This window comes from Vulpes vulpes, chromosome 3 (assembly GCF_048418805.1).
Source record: "Vulpes vulpes isolate BD-2025 chromosome 3, VulVul3, whole genome shotgun sequence".
Lineage (NCBI taxonomy): Eukaryota > Metazoa > Chordata > Mammalia > Carnivora > Canidae > Vulpes > Vulpes vulpes.
Genome location: NC_132782.1, coordinates 100,575,452 through 100,598,167, shown reverse-complemented (window position 1 = coordinate 100,598,167; position 22,716 = coordinate 100,575,452). Strand labels below are relative to the sequence as shown.

Sequence of the window (22,716 nt, the reverse complement as noted above, 5' to 3'; positions counted from 1 at the left end):
TGAGACGCAGCATGGTGGAGATGGGGACAAACTGGGTGCTACATATGCCATTTGGAGTGGTGGTTACTGATCTGTCGTAGCTCATTTTTGTCCTGTAGGGAGATGGGCCATTTTTGGTATATCATTTGCGAAGAAGCAGGAAACCTGGTCTTTCACATGAATGAAAGTTTTTCCCTCTTGGCAACTAATTAAAAAAAAATGTTAAAGCATTTCATGAGCCTTGGTGTTGTGGGCCAAACAAAATGGATCCCTGGCTGGTTTCCACGCACAGGCTGCCTCTGACTTAGAAGCATAACGTGACTGTTGAGTGTTGAGTGAATGGAGGTGCCTGTGGTCCCTTTGGCTGTAAGCTTCCCTCCCTAAGGGGAGAAGGATGACTTTCCTGCATCACATAAAGAACAAGTCCCCTCGTTTTATTAAAAACATAAACAAAAGAAACGTTGCTTAAAATTTGTCCCACTGGGTGGCAGCATACTATCGTAAGTTAAAGTGCTCTGGGAAATGCCGTCTCCGTCCCTAATTAACAAACGTTTATTTAATGTTTGCTCCTGAAGAGAGTGATGCTAACGCCATATGGCCTTTTGTCCCCAGGAAAGCTCGTGTATGAGCGCATCTTCTCCATGTGTGTGGATAACCGCAGCGTCTTACCAGGTAATGTCATAGCTGTTCTACTGGTTTCACTCTGCCCCTGGAGTTGTGATTAGAAGGCTTCTATCAAGTCAGGATTTATGGAGACTCGGTATAAGATTTGTTTTGTTTTTCATGTGTTAAAAGTAGAAGAAACAGCTTTGCAGATTTCTGATCGTCTCTGTTTTCTAAAAACATTAGATGGTTTTTAAATGGCCTCGCTAAGAATTTGGGCAATTTGAATCCACGAAAATGAAGATATTACAACTAGATTCAGCTGAACTTTTATACCAACCTAAATTCCTCCACCTGCTTGACATTTCTTCCTTTATATCTTTCCTGAGAAGCCAATTGCAGAAACCGACTCTGAATTAAAGAACAATGTCAAATAAATCAATAACAGATACTTTGAATTTACAATCTGTGCATAAGTGATGTGTGCATTAAATTTATTGCCAATGCATTTAAAATTCTCAGGGGGTTATTATGGAACAACTTGTTTAGTGAATCTCTGTTGTCATGTAAATGATGATTTATCTGGCAACATGAACTCTCAGCAGCAGCTTTTCTTACCTCTCACCCCTCCTTTCAGATTCCTAGACTTGCTGTAAGGAAACATTTTTTTTATCTATACAACAATGAGCTTGCTCCAGCTGCTCCGGTTCTCAACTAGATGATGGCATCAGCGACAGTAACCCATAATTGACCTGTTCGCATATTCATTCTTTCCTTCATCTATGTATCTGTTACCTTATTTATTTACTTTTTTTAAGATTTATTTATTTGAGAGAGAGACAGATAGTGAGAAAGAGCATGAGTGGGGAGGAGAGGGAGAAGCAGGCTCCCTGCTGGGCAAGGAGCCCAATGTGGGGTTCGATCCCAGGACCCTTGGATCATGACCTGAGCTGAAGGCAGACAATTAACCAACTGAGCCACCCAGGTACCCCTGTATATGTTATTTTATTTTATTTTATTTTATTTTATTTTATTTTATTTTATTTTATTTTTTGTATCTGTTATTTTAAAAACGACTTGATATAGCTATTTCTCAGAAAGAGACAGAACTCCTTATACCTTTAGGGCTTGGAGAGTCATCTTGTATCAGATGAGCAAACCCATGGGGAAGAGCCAAAGACTTGCCCATGGCCCTGCCCAGCTAGTGGGAGCCTTGCTTTTGTGCTGGATCTGTGCTGTCCAACATGGTGGCCACTGGTCATGGGGGGGCACTTGAGATCTGGCCAGTCCAAACTAAGGTGTGGTATGTGTATTAAAAATACACTAGAGTTCAGAGACTTAATACAAACAAAAGACCATGAAATATCTCACCAATGATTTTTAAAATCGATCACATGTTGAAATGACATTTTGGATGAATTAAATGATGCGTTTTATTAAAATTTGTTTTATCCCTTTGAACATGGCTCACATCATATTCTTATTGGATGTTCTAGACCCTCCCCTGTACCACATCACATGTGTGATGTTTTTAACAGTCCCTCCCGTGTTCTAAGGCATCTCAAGATTGGGAAGCAGTGGGATGCCTGAGTGTCTCAGTGGTTGAGCATCTGTCTTTGGCTCAGGGTGTGATCCTGGGGTCCTGGGATCAAGTCCTGCATCAGGGTCCCCACAGGGAACCTGCTTCTCCCTCTGCCTATGTCTCTGTCTTTCTCTCTGTGTCTCTCATGAATAAATAAATAAAATCTAAAAAAAAAAAAAAAAAAGATTGGGAAGCAGTGAATCTGGAGGGGCAGGCAGGGCGAGCTTCAGAGCTTGAGTGCAAAGGCCTTCTCTCTCAGCTTTAAGGATTTGGGAATAGATCTAGGTACACTTAGTTAACTTAAACTTGACAACTTGTATGCCATATCAGCAGCAGTAAATGCTTGCCTCTAAGCAAAATTAAACCCAAATAGATGTTTTTTTGTGGCTACAATAATATATTTTTTTAAAGATTTTACTTTTTAGTAATTTCTATATCCAATGTAGGTCTTGAACTCACAACCCCAAGATCAAGAGTTGCATACTATACTGACTGAGCCAGCCAGCTGCCCCTACAACAGCATTCCCCCCACCCAAATATTTATTTATTTTAGAGAGGGACAGAAGGAGGGGCAGAGAGGGAGAGAGAAAGAACATCTCAAGCATGGAGCCTGACTTGGGGTTTGATCTCACAACCCTGAGATTATGCCCGGAGCTGAAATCAAGAGTCAGGTGCCTAATCAACTGAGCCACCCAGGCGCCCCACAACAGCATTTTCCCCCCAAAGATTTATTTATTTGAGAGAGAGTGAGTGAGCACAGGGAGTGGGTGGGGGGGGGGGGGGAGAGGAACAGGGGGAGAGAGAATCTCAAGCACACCCCCTGCTGAGCATGGAGCTGACTTGAAACTTGATCTTGGGACCCTGAGATCATGACCTGTGCCGAAATCATGAGTTGGACGCCTATCCAGCTAAGCCACCCAGGCGCCCCTCCAACAGTATTTTTTAAAATGCTTTTTGATACACAGTCTACTCCTTCCTACTGTTGTACACCTAACCACATAATATTTATATTACCTGCCTAACCCCCCCAGAGTCCTTTGAATTTGCATTTACAATAATTTTCCTTCCTCCTAATTTTCACTAAGTATATAAACAATATTTTAGAGCCAATTAAGGAAAAATTACTAACAATCTCCTACCTAAACTATAGAAGTTCAAGATAGTAGACTATTTTCATATTCATTTCTAGTCCTTGTCTAAATTTGTTAATTAGCACTTTTATCACTAAAACCCTTCCTTCCTCAATACTTTTTTTTTCCCTCGAGCGATGCAAATCAAGCTTCTGTTTTTCTTGAAAATAATGTAATTTTTTTCTTCTTTCAGTGAAAATCTTCCTCTGCATGTAGTGTTCTTTGGTTCTAAGAACATGAGAGGGAAAAGGGGAAATTTCTCTAAAAAAATGTCAGTGATTTTGGGGATGTCTCTTAGCAATATTTATGAAGAAAGCTTTTGAAATCTACTGTGTGGAATTCTGCCTAAAGAGATTATGTACAGAGAGAAATCTGGTGGCAGGTGTGCTCATTCTTTCCAGTTGAATCAAGTTCTGACTGGTGACTTAAATTTTTGTGCCCTTCACCTTCAGGAATTTTAACTAAGGCATACCTATTTTATGAGTGTAGAAGGAAGGATACTGGTGTCCTTTTGGGTCATGGAATGTACATATCCCTGTAGGTGATGGTTTCCCCCTACCGTTTCTTAATCCAGCATATGCGTGGAGAGACCATCCACCCTACATGATAAAGTAACTTTATTTCCATCATGGGATAGATATCTTGGGTTTATCATGTTTTGGTTGTTGTCAGCATTCCCATCTCCAGTTTTTTCCCATGGCTGATGTTGGCTGCATCTGGATAAGCACGTCCCTAGCTGACCTGGCCTTTCACGTGCATGCTAAGATGACATCCCTATAAGCACCGTTATGTAAAGAGACCTCTCACTCCTTGGGTAGCCAGCTTGGCAAAGGAAAGAGAACTAGACTCCTTGGTCTCCCTCCTCCTAAAATATCCACAGAAGTTCAAGGTTGACAAAAGAACCAGTGTAAAAGAAAAATAGGTGGGAATAGAAAGAAGCATCTCAGCTCTTTGTTATATTGAAGTCTGTGAATTAATTTCCACATTCTGAATTGATTCTCCATGTAAGCAGCCCAAGTGCTAAAGTATAAATCATGTCACATTAGGCCCTTCCTCTGCCGAGAACCCTTCAGGGAGTTACTGTTGCACTAGGAAAACTCTCAATCTCCTTACCGAGGCCGCAGCCTTGTATGGTTTGGCATACAGTGCCTGCTTCTCTCCTGCCTGCCTGCCCCATTGGCTTGCTTTTTTCTTCTTTGACCATCTGGAGGTCATAGCTACCTCAGGACCTTTGCACCTGATGTTTCTTCTTCCTGGAATACATTTCCTCTACATCTAAACATGGCAGACTTCTTTTTGCATTTCAGGGCTCTGCTCGAATGCCACCTCTGCCAGAGTCTTCTCTGACCATCCTGTGTAATGACATTGTACCCTCAAGTCACTGTCTAGCCTAATACTTAGTTTTATATCTTTCATAGTATTGGCTATTACTAGAGATTACCTGATTTGTTTGCTTGCTTGCTTATTCTTTTCACTGTTTATTATGTTTTTCTCTCCACTGGAATATAAGCTTCATGAGGACAGGGTCTGTCTTGTGTATTGTTAACTCTTGAGAGCCTAGAATATTACTTTTAGTTAAAACATTTGTGTTGAGCAAATGAAGTATAAAAATGTAAGATTTGGGATGACTGGGTGGCTCAGCAGTTCAGTGTCTACCTTTGGCCCAGGGCGTGATCTTGGAGTCCTGGGATCGAGTCCCACATCAGGCTTCCTGCATGGAGCCTGCCTCTCTCTCTGTGTGTCTCATGAATAAATAAAAATAAAATCTTAAAAAAAAAAAAAAAAAAGAATGTAAGATTTACTTTGCTACAAGAATTTAAATAACTTTCATTTTTTTGAGTAAGTTCTAAACCCAAAGTGGGGCTTCAACCCATGACCCCAAGATGAAGAGTTGTGTGAACCAGCCAGCACCCCACTTTGCTACAGGATTTTATTTTTTATTTTTTAAAGATTTATTTATTCATGAGAGACCCAGAGAGAGAGAGAGGCAGAGACACAGGTAAAGGGAGAAGCAGGCTCCATGCAGGGAGCCCAATATGGGACTTGATCCCGGGACTCCAGGATCAAGCCCTGGGACAAAGGCAGGTGCTAAACTGCTGAGCCACCCAGGGATCCCTTGCTATAGGATTTTAAAGTCCTACCTAACATAGTTTTCTCTTAAATTATCTCTTAAGCTAGAAGGAAAGCCTGAAGCCTTTGTACTGGCATGTGCAGATGATCATATAGCTTACAGGTGATGTGGAACCCGGGACAGCTTGCATTGCTATACCCCCGGGATCTCCCAGCGTCCAGCCATGGGCTTTAGTAGACAAGGTACTTGCCAGTGCTGGTGGCTTATACCTTATGGTGATGCTAGCTCACTTCTGAATCTCCAGTCCCTCATCTGTAAAGTGAGGGATTTTATTGACCTCAGAGACTTATTTTTGCTTTTGGGTTTCAGGTCCCATGATTCAGTCATATGAAGGAAAATTAATCCCACCCATCCTTTTTCCACAAGGCATGATTGACAAATGGATTTAAGAATAACCCTTTTCCTGTCTGGATCTCTTGGAACTTGGGGGGAAAAAGTTACTTTTAAGTGCATGGGTTCAGGGCAGGAAAGGGGAAATCATAATTCCCTTCCCTTTGGAACTGGCAAGTGAATGGTTCTTGAATGAATGAAGCATTCTATAGCATCCAAAAATAAGGTAAATACTTGAGATTGCAATTCCAAAATATCTGCAGTTGTGATTAGTGACGGTTCTCTGCCAGGGAGTACCTGGAGGTTTATCTTTTTGCTGATTCCATCGGAGTTTTGATCACCTTAATTGTGTACCATCAAGTTGCAGAAAGCAGGATTGGAGATGAAAAATGACTCTGTGCACAAGATGAGGACTGCAAGCTAGGGTTTGTTTGCGATCTTCTAAAATGACTAACTTCTCCCTTTTTGATTTTTTTTTTTTTAATTGTAAGCAAACTGTGCCACATGTGGGACTTGAACTCCTGACTCTATGATCAAGAGTTGCATGCTCTACTGACTGAGCCAGCCAGCAACCCCCCCTTTTTAACTGAATCCTAAAAGTATAAAGCACATCCGGTGGTGGGGATCTAATATGTGGAAATCATTTAGAAGAAATAATTTCTATGCAAGAGTTCCACAGTGGCCTTCTTGGTGATGAGTTTGGTTGTTTTTTGTTTGTTTTTAATTTATTCATAGGAGACAGAGAGAGAGAGAGGCTCTTGTGGGGAGCCCGATGTGGGACTCTCCATCCCAGGACTTAGGATCACTCCCTTATTCGAAGGCAGACACTCAGCCACTGAGCCACCCAGATGCCCTGGGCGGAGTGGGTTGGGTTGGGGTGGGTTGATTGTTGTTTTCATTGTTCCATACTCTCTTCAATTCTTTATTAAGATACATGTCATAAAAAGGTTGGGACTGATAGGGTAGCCAGCCTAGGGCCAGGGATCATGACTTCTGTTGTGTTGCTCTCATGGTTCAAGCTGGTGATGGAGGCTCCAGCATCGCATTGGCATTCCAGCCAGAAGGAAGGAAGGAAGGAAGGAAGGAAGGAAGGAAGGAAGGAAGGAAGGAGTGGAGGTGTTCCCTTAGATATTTCTCAGAAGTTGCATTCTGCTTGTATCTAGGGGCCAGAACTTGGTGGCATGGCCACACCTGGCTGTGATGACCAGATACCCAGAAGAAAAGGGACAAGTCCATGACTGAAGGAAGAGAACAGAGAATGGGGGAAGCTGGTGGTGTTGCCAGCAAATGACTCAAGTTTTGGAGGAAGTGTTGAGCTGGCAGCTTGACTGGCAGGTTTTTCACCTCAGGGCTTTGATTTACTAGTCTGGCCCAGGGGATATTTAGAGCACAAGCTTGGATCACATGTCCTGTTATACTTGCAGGTTTCTTTTCTTTCTTTCTTTTTTTTTTTTTTTAAAGGATTATTTATTTATTTATTTGTTTATGACACAGAGAGAGGCAGATACACAGAGGGAGAAGTAGGCTCCTCACAAGGAGCCCAATGCAGGACTCAATCCCCGGACCCAGGATCACACCCTGAGCTGAAGGCAGACGCTCAACCACTGAGCCACCCAGATGTCCCTACTTGCAGGTTTCTAAAGCATCTGGAATTCCCAACTGTATTGTGTAGTTACTGGTGGGTATAGCAAGACTCTCTGGGTTGTGTTAGAGGCAGGAGCTAAGAATGAAAGTATTGGAGCCAGGGCACCTGGGTTGAATTGCAGCTCTGATATTTGCTTGCTCTGTGCCCTAACCATTTCTGCACCTTGATCTCTGCATCTGGCAAAGAGTAAAGAAAAGTTTGTATGGTGGGGTGCCTGGGTGGCTCAGTTTAGTGTCTCCCTTCAGCTCAGGTCATGATCTTAGGGTCCTGGGATCGAGCTCCGCATCGGGCTCCCTGCTCAGTGGGGAATCTGTTTCTCCTTCTCCCTCTGCCTCTATCACTGTCACCAATTGTTTCTTAATAATATTAATATTAATATTACTTGGAAGGAAAGAACCAGAAGAACTGGGTAGGCCGCCCCTTCTTCATTGTAATGTTCTATCTCAGGACTCATAGCAGCTGTAACAGATCTGAAGAATTAGCTCGGTCTCTCTGTCTCTCTCTTGCATGTGCTCTTTCTCTAATAAATAAAATCTTGAAAAACAAAAAAATTAGGGGCACCTGGGTGGCTCAGTTGATTAAATGTCTGCCTTTGGCTCAGTTCATGATCTTGGGGTCCTGGGATCGAGCCCTGCATTGGGCTCCCTGCTCACTGGGGAGTCTGCTTCTCCCTTTCCTTCTGCTTATACTCTCTCAAGTGAATAAAGTCTTTAAAGAATAAAAAAGTGTATGATGGAGGGATGTTGTAGGGATGAGGTGTCCTGATGTCTGAGTGGCATTTGGAAAGCCTCATATGTGGGCTATCACTGTCACCAATTGTTTCCTAATAATAATAATATTTGGAAGGAAAGAGCTAGAAGAACTGGACAGGCTACCCCTTTTTCTCCATTGTACCGTTCTCAGGACCTGTAGCAGCTGTAACAGATTCGAAGAATTAGCAGGACTGATGGGTCTTGTTTTTGTATTGCAGATCACTTCTCTCCAGAGAATGTAAATGACACGGCCAAAGAAACATGCTTAAATTGGTTTTTCAAGATTGCTTCCATCAGGGAACTCATTCCAAGATTGTATCCTTTTTTTTGGGGGGGGGGGGGGGTCTAATGATTTTAGAGATAGGCTGAAAGAGTTGTACCATTAATAGAAGCCATGTGATGGGATGCCCTGAAATTCCTGTTGAAAGTTTGGTCCCGTTATGGTTGCTAGCCTGGAAATCCAGGGCCAGCCACATTGTCGAAGCCCATTGGACACCTCCTTCCCCAAACAGTGTCCTGTTTTCTTACCTTGAATATGATGCCATGTACCAGGCTTTTGTTTCCTAGAGGAACATTCCCACATTAATTCTCTCAATTAAAATGCTTCATCTTTATGTGTTTTCTCTGGTTCCCAAAACTTGAAAGGAACAGGGTCAGGCTTCTCTGCACAGATGCCAGTTTTGAAGAACAGAGAGTTTGACTTATACACAAATGAATCTTGGTTATCTTAAAGTTTATTCTTTCCCCATGAAGCATGGATTGGAAATGCTAAAAACACAGTTTAAACTTGAGCACACCACCGTGAATCAGCATGTCATTTTTTTCCGAAGTGTATTTTAAATAAGTATGAAACTTTGCAAGCCAACAATGGAAACCACAAGCTGTTAGGCAAGGTAATTCTCTGGGCTGGTGATAGACTGTGGCTCCCTGTCCTGAAGTCATGCTTGGTTCTGCTCTTGAGTGGTCTAGTCTTTTTGCCATAGGGAACAGGCTGTCTGGAAAATGTCTTCCTTAACGGAATATTTTTGTAGTTACGTGGAAGCATCTATCCTGAAGTGTAACAAGTTCCTCTCCAAAACGTAAGGTTCTTCTTAAATGTCTAGAACCATAACATTTCCAGAAAAATTTCTCTAGCGCACATGCTAATGGTAATGTAATAGCGGCTGTCCTTCACTGAGTACTTACCGTGTAGCAGAGCTGGTGCTAAGCACCTTCCATACATTTTCTCATCTGATCTAAATGGAAACCTGATAATGTAGAACTCATTATAATTTCTATCTTATGGAGAAGAAAACTCAAGCTACGAGAAGTTGGTTGAGTGGTTCATGGATGAGTCCTGGCTCTGCCTTCAGGAGCTGTGTGGTCTTGGCAAGTTATTCAGCATCTCTGATCCTCAGTCTCCTCCTCTGTGAATGAGGCCATACAAAGAGGTCCGTGAGGGTTTGTTGAGAGCAGTTCCTGACACATAGTGGGCCTACGCTCAGTGTTTGCTGATGCTGCTGAAGATGGTGGGCCTTTGCCCCTGAGCCCCATGCTACTTTGGGTTACCTTGGGCCTTGTTTCGAGCGTCACTTCCAGGGCTCAGGGAAACCAGATCTGTGTTCTGTATGGCCGACAAAACGTTAGGTCATATCAAATAGCACATAGGTAATAAACTCTCTGAAGCCAGGGACCAACTCACAGTGCTCCCTAGTGAAGGAGTTTTATTGGTTTTAGAATGTGTCCCAAATGTGATTTGGATCGAAGGGTACCTGGGGTAGTTTTTAGGGCTAACATTGGTGCTAAATTATTTTGCCTCCCCATTTGGGGAGGATAATGCCGAGGCAGAGTCCCATGTTGCAGGAGAAATAAATCAGTCACCATTCTCATTGATGGGGCATCACTCATGTCAGCCTGAGGTGCCAGGAGTTGGGTGCTAGGAAGGGGGATGGCAGGAGACAGTCTGTGCCAGAGGACTACAGCCTCGGCAAGAAGATCAAGGAGTGGATCAGAGGATGGAAAATAATTGGGAGACAGAAACTGTTAAATTAATAAAATAAACGTGACCTCAAACAGGCAAAAAAGGAAAGGTCAGACTCTAGCACTGGGCAAATGGTGAAGATGACAGAAGCCATTCAGTGAATGAATTGCGTCCAGAGAGAGAGAGACGATTGTTACATTGCCTTAGAAAATGCAAACTTTGGCCTTGGTTTGTCTCTGAAACTTGATTTTCCGCCCTCCCACCCCCCACATTGAGGAAGTGTAGCTTTATCTTTATTTTAAAAATAAGAGAACAGACAGTTCTCACATGGAGTATAATGCTACCCTCTTTTTATTTCCCACAGGGGGATTTCAGAATGTCTGCCCCGGTTGACGTGTATGATTCGCGGAATCGGAGACCCACTGGTGTCAGTGTACGCCAGGGCCTATCTGTGCCGGGTAGGCCACATTGGGTCCCCACTTGCTCACAGATGGGGCTACTTTCTCTCTCTTCAGGTCTTCATGTAGGCTTCTCCCTCCCCAGCACCTTGCAAATCACTACAAGAACGACTTCATTCGCTGCTAATTTTAGAACACAGCTCTTCCACGGAAAGCACAACTGTAGGATTTCTTCTAAAAATTAATTTTAAAGTAGACCCACTTACCATAACTCTAATTAGGGGGCGTTTGAGGTCATCTTCTTACAAATGAACTGGTTTTCAAAATTAATTGTTTCCTCCAGTTCTTGCTGGGAGGGAGGCTCCTGAGGCCTCTCGGCTGATAGGTTGCTTTTCATTGACTTGAAATCTGCTTTCCCTTTGTCTTGGATTGGATTGTTTTATTAGTTTCTCTGTCCTTCCATTGAAGAATTGGCATAGGGTGCAAGTTGGTGGGGGTGGTCTGTCCCTTGTGACAGGCGTCAGGGTCTGTGTGGCCCAGCCATGGAAGGCTACAGACCTCTTTTTGCACCTGCTCTGATGTAAATCATCTAGCACTTTTCTCTCTTAAAGTACCGTGAAGCTTCTACATCAGATATTTTCATTTATGACAAATGCAACCCATGGAGAGTTTCTGGTTATTCATCTTCAACTCCTGAGGGGGCTTTGCCCACCGTCAGCTTGCCCCAAGAGTCCTCCTTGCTAGTCTTATCAGCATTCTTCACCTAGAGGGAAGGCTAAATTGCCCCTGTTTCGTAGGATCCTGATGAATTGCAGACTTCTTTAAGGACGAAGCTACGGAGCCTCCCCTGGCCCTTACCAGTAATCATAAGTATTTGTAAATCAGAAGCAAGAACTAGTAGCCAGCCTTTGACTGGCTTTTACGTGACATCTGGCAAGTGGCGAGAAGCCCTATGGTCTCAGGTGTCACAAAGAAATCACAGTGCCCTCAGAGTGAATAGCAAACATCCTTATGAAGGACACTTTCTATAGGTTTCTTCCCTTATACCAGGAAAGAAAAAAAAGCTTTGGACTTGAGGGCAACCTGCTCCCCATTGGTAACAGAGGCAAAAATGTTTATACGCTGCCCTCTGCTTGAAACTTGGGATGGATTTTTTTATACAGGAATGTCAGGTATGTTTCCTAGAGCTTCAGCTTTGGGGAATCATATTGAAGCTTGAATACTTCTCCTGAGTGCATGTTTGCTGAGGGCCTACTGGGTGCAGAAAGCAGTTGGGTCCCATGGAGGAGATGCAAGAATGTTCATTTGCATATTTGCTTCCCTGCCTTTTCCCTCATCGAACAAAGCAAATAATTCAAACTTACGAGTCACATAATAGAGTAATAAAGACAGAGTCACAGTGTGTATTAACGAAGATGATTCTGGTCATTAAAGAGAAGTTGAAAAGGTGGAAATATGTGTTCTTTGCAAATCTGTTCAGGTGTAAAGTTTAAGCAAGTTGCACAGGTTAGGGAAATGATCACGTTTCTGGCATATAAAATTGCACATGGCAATTTTAAAATTTGGTGACAATTCATCCCAGGAAGACTGGTGATAAAATGCAGTCTATCTGTGGAAACAATTTTTTGGTCAACCCAGACTTTGCATCAGTTCCCCAGGCTGCGTACTTACTAAGTCTTTTGAAGTAAAAGAATAAGAGACAGTCTGGGCACTACTAAGGATCCTTTCAGTCACACGCAGCAAAACCCAGTTCATACTATTTTAAGCAAAAAGGAGGGTTTATTGGTTCATGTGTCTGAAGAATCTAGGGGTAGTGTAAGCATGGCTAGATCCAGGGTCTTCAGAATGTTGTCAAGAATTGTCCTCTCCTTCGTCACTCAGCTCTCCTTTCTCTGGGTTGACTTCACTCTGTGGCTTACTCAGCTGCTCCTGGCTTCCATCCTCCTAACTTAACCCCAGTGGAAAGAGTACCTTAGACGTGCCAGCCAGAGTCTCAGGGCTCTCAGTGGACCACCTTGGGCCACTTGTCCATCAATAGACTGTGGCCACGGGATGAAATATGTCTCCTGAATAGGAGTGTGCCCCACCCCTGGACGTCAGGGTGGGGTGGATCCAGCTCCTCCACACACCTCATGGTCTGAAAGGGAGATTTGCTTCCCCCCAAAACAAATCCTACTTGCTGATACCAGCAATGGGAAATGCATGCCAGGCAGGCTGAAACAGCAGATGGAAATCATGAACCACTACCCTTGTTACTCTGGGTAGGAATCTTTTAGACCCAAGCAGATTTCCAAGCTGCTCATTTGTCTTGATGGAAAGAAATAAACAAAACACAGAAAAGCAGTGAGTGGGCAGGGTGTGGGGGGAGCTCGAAGCTGTTTATTAAAGGAAAGTATGATTAACTCCTCTGCTAAGTCACGGCCTCTTCAGCACATCAGCATTGCTTGTCCACTGGGCCTTCCTTTGCTGTCGCCTAACAGATAATTATTGCCTGTTCTACGATATGATTAAGTGGAAGGAAAGACAATAGAACACAGTAGAACTACATCTGACGTTCGTTGTTAGTTTTTTGTTTTTTTGTTTTTTTTTAATCTACTGCTTGTCCTTGAAAACATCCTCAACAGCCATGGAGTTGTCCTTGGAATTTAGTGCCCTAATGGATCTCGCATAATTCTTCTCAAAGGAATTCTTCAGTCTGTAAAAAACATCATTATCATTAATCTTCATGACCTCGAGTAGGGGGAGGTGAGTGGCAGGAATCTGTCCCCATTTGAAGAAACCCGGTCCCAGAGAAGCACCTTCTCTTACAAAGTTGTTTTTGTGTGAAGGCAGCAATTTGGAATTGAGGTGTATCTCAGGAGCTCAGTTTAAGGAACATTATGATGCTTTGGTTTTGTTGTGAACACATGAAACACATGAACTCCCCTCCATAGCGCATACCTTCACTTTTCCATCCAGCCCCAGGGCTCTGGCTGTCTTCTCTATGATTAGCACATTTTTTTTTAGCTGGAATGTTACAGTCTTGTTTTTTAAACAATGAATGCAGAAGCCAGTGGGTTATGGCATTGTTACGCTTCATGCTTGTCTTATATAAAATTGCTTAAAATACATTAAAAACTTGTCTGTTTCCATGACTGCCCAGCAAAGCAAGAGTTTGTATATTTTAACAATGCAACAGTGAAGTCCCAGCTGACTCTCTAACGTACCAGTCTTTTTTTTTGCTTCATTTAATAAAAGTGCAGCCACATGTGTGTGTATCTTTTTTTTTTTTTTTTTTTTGAGAGCAAGAGAATACTGTATACACAATCTTGAGAGAGAGTACATTCTTCCTTTGTGCCATATTGATTTGTTCTCTTGGTCATCTGTTCAGAAATACATTCATTACCTTTGGGAAATTGTGAAGATGATTACTGCAAATGTTGCCTTTTTTCATTAAAAATAGCTTCTGTGGTTTTTCTTATAAAAGCATCCATGCTTACTGGATAAGAAAAACAGATAAGAATAAAAATTAACTTGGATTTTCTCTGTGCCTACATTTATTTCCACGTAGGTTTTTAATCTATAAAAATGGCATCCTAGTGTATGTATTATTTGCAACCTGTTTTTCCATGGTCAAGGTAGTTTCTTTTGTTTGGTTCCAGGTGGGAATGGAAGTGGCTCCACATCTCAAAGAAAGCCTGAATAAGAACTTTTTTGATTTCCTCCTCACATTCAAACAGGTAAGAGAACATGGTCAGAACTGCTAATTGATGTAGCAGTTACATGATCACGAATTCACAAAACCCAGTTGGATTTCCAAGCTGAGATTGCCTTAAAGCTCTCTAAATGTGTAAACCCTCGAAAATGATACTCGAATCTGTTACAGACAATTAAAATGTGTTGATTGTACTGAACAAGCAAGAGAGAATTAATATGCATGTGTTAACAGGAAATGTCTCTAGTCGCCCTTCTTCCTCGCATCTGCTGCCTCCATTTTTATCAGGTTATTTCTTTGCATAGCACACATCCCAGAACAGCTTGGCTTGGTGACATAGGAAACTTTCTGTGTGTTTTTTTTTCTAGTTGAAAGAAAAAAACAAAAACAAAAACAAAAAAAAAACAAAACCTGAGAAACCAGGCTATTTCTCTGGGGGCCATCCAAATGCTTACGAGTATGCGCAGCCTGTGAGTTACATGCTCTCCATTTATTATTATTCCCTTCCTCTTCTAAGTGTTTATTTGGTCTCCTATAGATTCATGGGGATACAGTCCAGAACCAGCTGGTGGTCCAGGGAGTGGAGCTTCCATCCTACCTGCCCTTGTACTCGCCTGCTATGGACTGGATCTTCCAGTGCATTTCCTACCACGCCCCGGAGGTAACTGCCAGGTGGCATCAGTGTGAAGTTCCCACAGAGGAGGGATGCTGGGGTTCCCCTCTCTTCTATATTGTGTTGTAGTGACCTCTACAGCAGTGAGCTCGGTCATGTAAACAGGGTCTCTGTGTAACAGCTACAGCAACTCTGATGCTAGTCAGCCGTTCCATAGGGCTCACTGTGGCGGCTGGTCCTGCACGCAGTGCTTCTGGATTGTCTTGTTTCACGCCTCTGGGAGCGAGGCTCAGTGAGGCCAGATAGAAACCTCTGAAAGGTCACGTAGCTTAAGGGTGGTGGTGACTAGATGCAAACTGCCTTGTGGCTTCAGGGCCAGTGGGTTTCGTCACCTCTTCACTAACCTTCATGTCCCCCTCTTGTGTTTATGATAATCTAATAAGTTAGTAGAGCAAGTAATAGTTTCCCCATTTTACAGAGGGAAGGTGAAACTCAGATGTGTGATTGTGTTGATAAGGGGTTTTTTGGCCTAATTGAAGCATTATAGGAATTAAAGTACGACTGGAATCATAGCAGAAATAATTTTTCTTACCCCAGACTGAGAAGTAGAACACCAGTTCCAGTTGGCATAATAGCTGTGATAGATGAAGCTTCTTCAACAGATGGCTCAGAATTTATCCTTTGGGGAGGAGAGAAAGGGGTTTTGCTATGAAACAGGGATGCTTAGTGCAGAATAAAATTCAAGTACACCCGCCTTTTCCCAGAAGCTGCAATCTATTAAACCCTAAAGAAGGAGGAAAAAGGGCATGACTTTGACCAAGCATTTCCACTTTTAAGAATATTGCATAGAGATAATTGGACAAGTGTGTAAAGACACACATGCACATACATACATACAGATATGTGTTGGTTCGGGTGGGCACAGCATCGGAAACAGCATCATCAGCCATCACAAGGGGATTGGGAAGATTATAGAATCCATACAGATTCAGTGGTATGTTATGGGGTCAATCTAAAATAATGGAGGACTGTGATGAAGATATGTACATACCTACATAAGGGTCACAATAATTGGTAAATCAAAAAAAGGAGGTTACACACCTTACTGTGTGTGTCCTAAGTGGTTGTGTTGCCTCTTGGTCAGGAGTGGGCACTGGAATCAGAGTGCCTGGGTCTGAACCCCAGCTCCATTGCTTACAGCTTTCGGGACAGAGGAACAGCCACATCACTAGTCCACTCTGAGCCTTTTTTTCTTCTTCTGTGAAATGGGAACATGGGAGCATGAATTTTTTTTTTTTTTTTTTTTTTTTATGGATCAAATTTAACAGTCCATTTGCATTGCTTGGTGGAGTTCCTCACGTAGTAATGGAGTGTTTGTTATATTGTCAGGATCACAAACATTTTTAGATCTGTGTGCGAGAACTGGGGAGGAGGTATGTCAAAATGTCACTGGAAGGGGAAGTTTTTGTATTGTCTTACTTTTCTTGGCCTACCTGTGGTTTCTAACTTTTCGGGCAAGTGTAATGAATTCCTTACTTCTGAATTTTCCCAAATCCTAAAGTATGAGGGGGAAAAATAGAGGCATCTTATATTTTGGGTGACTTTTTTTTTTTTTTAAACCATTAAGTTGATTTAAAATCAAGTCCATATGAATGGGAGATTGTAAGTGTGCGGATCATTCTCTGTGATCTTCAGGAGCCTCAGCAACCATACGGTGCTGCAGACTGCTGGGAAGAGAGTCTGAGGCTGAGTGTAGGAAGAAAGCTGTCCTATCTGTTTAGCCGAATGACAGAAACATATAAGCAGGATTGATGTGTTTGAAAATGAGAACACTTACTTTCTTTTCTCCTTACTTTAACGAAAGGCTAAATCGGATTAAAACAAAAGGTACATGCCATACGGCATCCTTTTATTTTAAGCACCAGTAATCTCAGAGGATGGCAGAAGCTGGGAATAGAGCTTTCCCAGGGAGTCAAACTCTAGGAAATCATTACTGCACCAGAAGAAGTGATTAAAAAAATTAGGTCACCTGAATAATAATAAACTCTGATTCTGGGGGCACTTAAATAAGGAGCTTGCAGCATCTCATTAAAAAAAATGTTAATCATTTTCAAAATGCAGAAGAATCAATGTCCATGTGGAAGGTGGTGTTGGAGATGCATGTGACTGATGCCTAAAAACCTTCCTAGTGGCTGGGATGTGTCACCTGGGGAGGTAGGCCTCACCTCCAAAGCAGGGGATTGTCAGTTTGGCTGTGGCCCCTGGTAATATACAGGACAGGCAAGTAGAATATTGGCAAAGGAGAGATACCTTCAGCTATGAATATTTGTGCTATGAAATTTCAGGTTGAAATCAAAATCCCAAATAAAAAAATCAGGGAGTGATTTGTTCAGAAAGGCTTTTTTGTTGTTGTTTGAAGACCAGATCCCGCCCCCCCCCCCGCCCCCCCTCCCCCGCCTGCGCCAATCTTAGAACTAAAATTATAAGTGGAAACCGGATTTATGCCCTCCACTTCAGGCACATTCTGTACAGAAAAAAAGAAACCATTTCGTAAGATCTGGTTTTGGGGCAGTGAGAACAAATCCCTTGGTAAGCTTCTCAGCATTTTCTGCAGCTTTTTGTTTGTTGGGATGGTGTGGGAGGTGTAGAAGGAAAAAAAGGCCTGGTCCCTGACACGAGTGGTAAGTCTTGCCTGACAGGGAATCCCACATGGTCTTTTATAGGCCGTGAGGTACAGGCTGTAAATGGTGGGTGAGCGAAGGGGAAAGTGCGCTGGGGCAGGCAGTTCAGTTCAGACTATGGCTATGTTGCCTTGGGCCACTTGATGTCTTTTACCAGATGTAAAATGGGGCTAAGGGTAGGATCTTCCTTGAAGGACTGTCACGAAGTGACCGTGATACTACACATCTGTGCATGGCCTAGGGACAGGGGTACCAGGCAAAGGGGGTGGCTGCCAACCTTCTGTTTGGTCTTCATGGGACTCACTGAAGCAGACAGGGGTATGGGCCTGGAAAGCCAGGAACAAGCAGAGGGTGGGTGGGGTGAGTAAAGGAACAGCTGAGGGAAGGGACTATACAAACAGAGGCAGGCAAGAGGCATAATACGGAGACCAGCATTATAGGAGAAGAGTGAGAAATTAGGCTGCCTGGGTGCGGACCTGGGTACAGAGGTTGTTGAACGTGATGTGGCAGCAAGCAGGCAGTCTTGAAGATTTTTCATCAGGAGAATGATTTGAAACAAGCGGTGCTTGAAGATCAAACTGGCAGAAGCAGAAGGGACAGATCAGAAAAAGGAGGGTGGTGGCCGTGGAAAAAAAGGAGACAAAGGATAGGATGGAGCTTCCTAATCAGAAAACATCTGTTAATAAAAATATGTATTCTTTGGAAAAAAATTTGGAGAAGATAGAAAAGCAAAAAGGAGAAAAACAGCCACCTAAAATCCTGCCTGGTTAACGTTTTGGTACATTTCTGTATTAATATTTCTCTGTCCACTCTGGTTTGTGCTCTTTACTTTTGTCCCGTATATGAGGATTTTTGTATGTGTTACTTTTATGGTGCTTTTCCCTCAATTAATGTTATAACGAGTTCCTTTTTTTGTTTGTTTGTTTTTTTTAAAGATTTTATTTATTTATTCATGAGAGACACACACACACAGAGAGAGAGAGAGAGAGAGAGAGAGAGAGAGAGAGGCAGAGACACAGGCAGAGGGAGAAGCAGGCTCCATGCAGGGAGTCTGATATGGGACTCCACGATCACACCCTGGCCTGAAGGCTGCACTAAACCGCTGAGCCACCTGGGCTGCCCCCGAGTCCCTTTTGTTACGAAAGTTCTCTGACCCTCAGTCTGGCCAGGAAGGAAGTGTTCAGAGTTGGGTTTGCTGGATGTGAGGACTAGAGGAGGGAGGTGAGTCAGGGACACTGAGCCCTTAACGAGATCGCCCGTTTCTGAGACTCCCTAGGTGCCAAGCCCTGTGTGAGTTCCTTCACTTGGGCCGCCTTACTTCATCTCAGCTTCCCTAGGCTAGGTATGTTACTATCCCCATTTTACAGATGAGGCACCTGAGGCTCATAACTTGCTAAGGTCACACAAGTAGAAAGAACTGAAGCCTTGTAGCCATGTTGCTGGTAACAGTGAACTCAGCAGATCTGTTTTCTCAGCTCCTAAACTTTTCCTTTCTCAATAACTCCTGTTAACAGCTACACTTCAGGAGGGACTTAAAAGTCCTAACGAATGGACTCATGGGACTGTTTCTAATGGGCATACAATAAGTTGCACTTTAAATATTCTAAAATGTGATGAGGCTGGTCATGCCAATCTAAGACTAGCCTTGGTCGTTGCCAGATCCCTCTGAAGCGTATCATTTTTGTTCTTTAGAATTAGGAAAAAAGTTCCCAATGAAAGAGAAATAATATGAAAAGCTAAAAATTTTCTCCTTTAATGCCTGGGGTATAGGATTTTTTTTTATTCACATTGAAATATTTTCTGTGAGACTTGTACATATTCAAATCTGGACTGAGGAAAATGGCATAAGCTCAATTTATGATTTTGCTCACCCTTTGAGTTTGCTTCATTTAGAAAAATAAGAAGGAAACTATGATACACATATCATTTAATTCTCTCTCTCTCTCTCTCTCTCTTTTTTTTTTTCCCTGTGAAGCAGTACTTGTAAACACTGATTGGAAGATTATGTAGTAAAAGCAGGAATACAAATCTAGGCACATTCTGAGCTGCATGTGAGTCAATCTCAGTTTAGAAAGCAGAAGTGCGGTGTCAGCCCAACTTCTTTTTCTTTTCCTATACTCTGGGAGTACGTAAATAACCCTCATCTGGAGATAGCCTTAAAAATCCAGTAGTTAGGGCAGCCGGGGTGGCTCAGTGGTTTAGTGCTGCCTTCAGCCCAGGGCGTGATCCTGGAGATCCAGGATCGAGTCCCACGTCACGGTCCCTGCGTGGGGCCTGCTTCTCCCTCTGTCTGTGTCTCTGCCTCTCTCTGTCTGCCTCTGTCTCTCATGAATAAATAAATAAAATATTTTTTTTAAAAAATCCAGTAGTTAAATACGATGGTGGTTATACAAATCCATCTATATTAGTGAAATGTCACAAAGATGTACTCTTCCCCTGCAATAAGGTGTGAATGGAAAACCTGGTGAAATCTATAATTATACCAGTGTCACTTCCTGGCTTTGATAATGCACTGTAGTTAGATATCACCACTGGGGGGAGCTGGGTGACGAGTATCCAGGACCTCCTCTGTTATTTTTACAGTTTTTTATGAGTCTGTAATTGGTTCAAAAAAAAAAAAAAAGAAAAGAAAAACTTAAAAATCTATCCATTAGGAGCAATCTGAACAGTAATGTTATGTGCAAGGTAGGGATTCATCAGCCGTTAAGAAGAAAGAGGCAGGGATGTGTGTGTGTGTGTGTGTGTGTGTGTGTGTGTGTACTAACATGGAAAGAAAGAGGCCCATGCTAGATTCTTGAGTGAAAAGGACAAATTGTGGCCCACTATGGATAAAACTGTCGTTTTGTAAAACAAAAACAAAAAATAAAAAACAAAAAAAACCAAAACACCCAAACTGGACTTTTACAGTAAAAGCTATATATTCACAAGTTATAAATAAAGGTCTAAAAGGATAAACACCAAAGTGTTGACAGTGGGGATCCCTTTGGAAACGGGAGTTTGGAGGGAGGGCATTCATGTTTTACTCACCATATGGTAGTAGTGTTTGAACTTTTTTCCATAATAAGCATTTCTTATTTTTATAGTTTTTTTATTTTATTATTTTCTTGAAGGTTCATTTACTTGAGAGGGGAGTTAGGAGGGGAGGGAAGGGCAGATAGAGAATCTCAAGAAGACTGTGCTGAGTGTGGAGCCTGACATGGGGCTCCATCCCATGACCCTGTGATCACGACCTGAGCTGAACCAAGAGTTGGACTCTTAATTGAGCCACCGAGGTGCCCCTGTTTTTATAGTTTTCATAAAAAGCAGGTGTATGACTAAATGAAATGTGGGGGCTATCCGAATCTCCTGAACCTTCAAGTTCTGATGTGTGTGTACAAACTAATATGCTGAGCTGCACGTTTTCATAGTTCATGGCAGCCAACGGGCTTGTTCGATCTCAGTCTGGTTTGAGTTGTTCATCTTGTTCTTGCCAAAGATAATTGATCCTGTCACTTCTCAGAAAAAAAAAATTTTTATAACTTCTAACAGACGTGCCTGGGATCCATATCATTTGGCTCCCTGGACACTTGTGGGTATGGTATGTCCTATATTCCTATATGATGATGGAGTTGTTTTTTTTTTTTTTTAAGGTTACATGTTTAGGTACTTCTTTAATGCATTCATCTCCTGTGAAAGAGAACTTTTTAAGCATTTGTCTTGATGGCCAGAATGTTTTGTCCATATGTTAGCATTTGCCCTAATTATCTTTTCAGAAGTGGTAGGCCAAGAGCTTTCATTTATTTGTGTGTGTATGTAAAAGATAGAATAAGCCACATAAGGGCATGGTTTTCTGTTTGATTTTCTCACTGCCTTGTCCCCAGTGCTGAAGACAGTAGTTACTATCTGAAAGTTGCTCCAAAAGTAGGTATTAAATGAATGATTATTTGTGTGTGTTGGGCAGTGTTGGTGTGATAATCCTACAGGATACCTCTTTCTCAGTCTTTTCCAGAAACCACTTGGATATCGGTCTTCAGAATGACTTTTCAAATATAAATATCCCATGAGTGGTTTAGGGAAGCCATTTGTGGTGTTGGCCATTTTGTCAGCTGGGATACTTCTGACTACAAGGAACAAACACCTAACTGGCCCTACAAAAATAATTCAGTGTCTTTTCTCACAAAACACTCGTAGGCTATGAGCCAGGCAGGTTCTGTCCATGTCTCTTCTGTCATCTCCAGGTAGTAAAGTGGCTGCAGCCATGCCAGGCATCACATCCAGACATGGCACCATCCGGAGGCAGAAAGACAAGGAATCTACAATTCCTTGAGTTCCTGTTTAAGAACAGGGGACCCTTTCCTCATAACTCCCATTCCAGCAGCTAGAAATGGCCCATTGTCTAAATCCCCTGCTAGCAAAAGAAATGAGACCACTGCAATCGTTTGGAACTGTGTTAATTTGCTCAGGTTGGGTGTTGGTCCATTCTGGCTCTTACAACAAAATACTACAATTTGGGTGGCTTATCAATAACAAGTATTTATTTCCCGCAGTTTTGGAACTGAAGTGCAAGATCAAGATAATACCAGTTTTGGTGTCTGGTGAAGGCCTACTTCCCGTCCATAGATGGCTGTCTTTGCTATGTCTTCATGTGGCACAAGGGAACTTTCTTGGGCTATTTTTTTATTTTTTTGAAAGATTTTGTTTATTTATTTGAGAGGGAGAGAGTGTGAGAGCCAGCATGAGCAGGAGGCAGAGGGAGAGGGAAAAGCAGAGCAGGGAGCCCGATCGATCCCAGGCCCCTGAGATCATGACCTGAGCCAAAGGCAGATGCTTAACTAACTGAGCTTTGCAGGCACCCCTGGGCCACTTTATTTTTATTTTTTTAAAGATTTTATTTATTCATGAGAGACACACAGAGAGAGAGGCAGAGACACAGGCAGAGAGAGAGGCTTCACACAGGAAGAGAAGCAGGCTTCACACAGGAAGCCCAACATGGGACTCCATCCTGGGTTTCCAGGATCACAACCTGGACTGAAGGTAGCACTAAACTGCTGAGCCACCTGGGCTGCCCCCTGGGCCACTTTAATAAGGATATTAATCCCTCTCATGAGAGCTCCACTCTCATGACCTAATCACCTCTTAAAATCATCCCCATTGGAGTGATGAGTTTGGGTGCAACAGCAGGTTGCCATAACAGACTGGATGCCTTAACAACAAAAATTGATTTTTCTCAGTTCTGGAG

General features: G+C 42.6%; 1 protein-coding gene across 5 annotated transcripts in view; it reads left to right on the top strand.

Annotated features, from left to right (window-relative positions):
- The window catches only part of VPS35L (VPS35 endosomal protein sorting factor like), a 115,800-nt gene that overhangs the window by 32,289 nt on the left and 60,795 nt on the right, over window positions 1–22,716 (top strand). For all 5 annotated transcript variants that reach the window (XR_003235666.2, XM_026003204.2, XM_072753740.1 and 2 more), the window contains 6 exons: window positions 592–651; window positions 8,371–8,467; window positions 9,184–9,231; window positions 10,477–10,570; window positions 14,152–14,229; window positions 14,743–14,865. Coding sequence is in view for 4 of the 5 variants with exons in the window: in XM_026003204.2 (XP_025858989.1) it covers window positions 592–651; window positions 8,371–8,467; window positions 9,184–9,231; window positions 10,477–10,570; window positions 14,152–14,229; window positions 14,743–14,865 (500 nt within the window). In the remaining variant the exon portion in view is untranslated. The remainder of the gene's footprint in view (window positions 1–591; window positions 652–8,370; window positions 8,468–9,183; window positions 9,232–10,476; window positions 10,571–14,151; window positions 14,230–14,742; window positions 14,866–22,716) is intronic.